This window comes from Pyxicephalus adspersus, chromosome 3 (assembly GCF_032062135.1).
Source record: "Pyxicephalus adspersus chromosome 3, UCB_Pads_2.0, whole genome shotgun sequence".
Classification (NCBI taxonomy): domain Eukaryota; kingdom Metazoa; phylum Chordata; class Amphibia; order Anura; family Pyxicephalidae; genus Pyxicephalus; species Pyxicephalus adspersus.
The window spans coordinates 122606997-122607761 of record NC_092860.1 but is presented as its reverse complement, the minus strand read 5'-3'; the positions used below and the strand labels follow the sequence as shown (position 1 = coordinate 122607761).

The 765-nt window shown below is 32.0% G+C and overlaps 1 protein-coding gene across 1 annotated transcript in view; it reads left to right on the top strand.

The window, feature by feature from the left end:
* Positions 1-382: 382 nt before the first annotated feature.
* Positions 383-765, top strand: part of SRD5A3 (steroid 5 alpha-reductase 3) — a gene marked incomplete at both ends in the record, with an annotated part of 5071 nt that continues 4688 nt past the window's right edge. Inside the window, 1 exon segment of the mRNA XM_072406228.1 lies at positions 383-534. Coding sequence (XP_072262329.1) covers positions 383-534 — 152 coding nt within the window.

Here is a 765-nt window from a genome sequence, read left to right as displayed (position 1 = left end):
TAATGTTCTTGAATGGAAGAGAAGAAATGTCCTTTAAATTAGAAAGCATCCGTCTGACGTGGGTATTTATTGTCTTTATTTGTTCTAAAAGTAATGTGTTTGTATTCGTAAATCTATATTAATACAAATATATGTTTTCAATGTTTATTTTTCAAATGATTAATACATTATAAAATTACAATTAAAGAAAGTGGTGTTCAAAGTACCCCTTGTACAAATACACAAGAGTCTCTGCCCTGTTTGAGCCATCAATATATATATATTAGTAGATGTTTCCATTATAGGGATATTTCTGTGAAAATAAAAGTTAACTTTTTATCTCCTGCATAAAAAATTGAGTTTGATTTATTGTTCATGTGATATTTTTCTTTTTTAACAACAGGTGGTTCTCACACTTCTATTATCTGTCCCTGTTATGGAATGGGGCATTGCTTTGGGTAATTGTTCAATCACAACTGTTTGGTATTGAAAAACCCCAATGGCTGCAGTCATTGCTTAATTTCTTCCACAAGGAGCCGATACAAAAAATATCAGGTGAGCAATAGTAAGTCTTTTTGTGGATACTAATTTGCTAATTTCAAAGAAGAATCTCTAAGCCCACTCACTGTGCACATAGCTAAAAGATAAAAGAACCCAGACTCCGCTTAGTTAAATTCAGCGGATAAATTAAATGCCTCCAATAAACCATTAAGAAAATACTTTTGCAAAAGCGTGTTATAGGCAATCTGCTTATCATGCCAGTGAGCAGTTGAATATTCGGTAGAA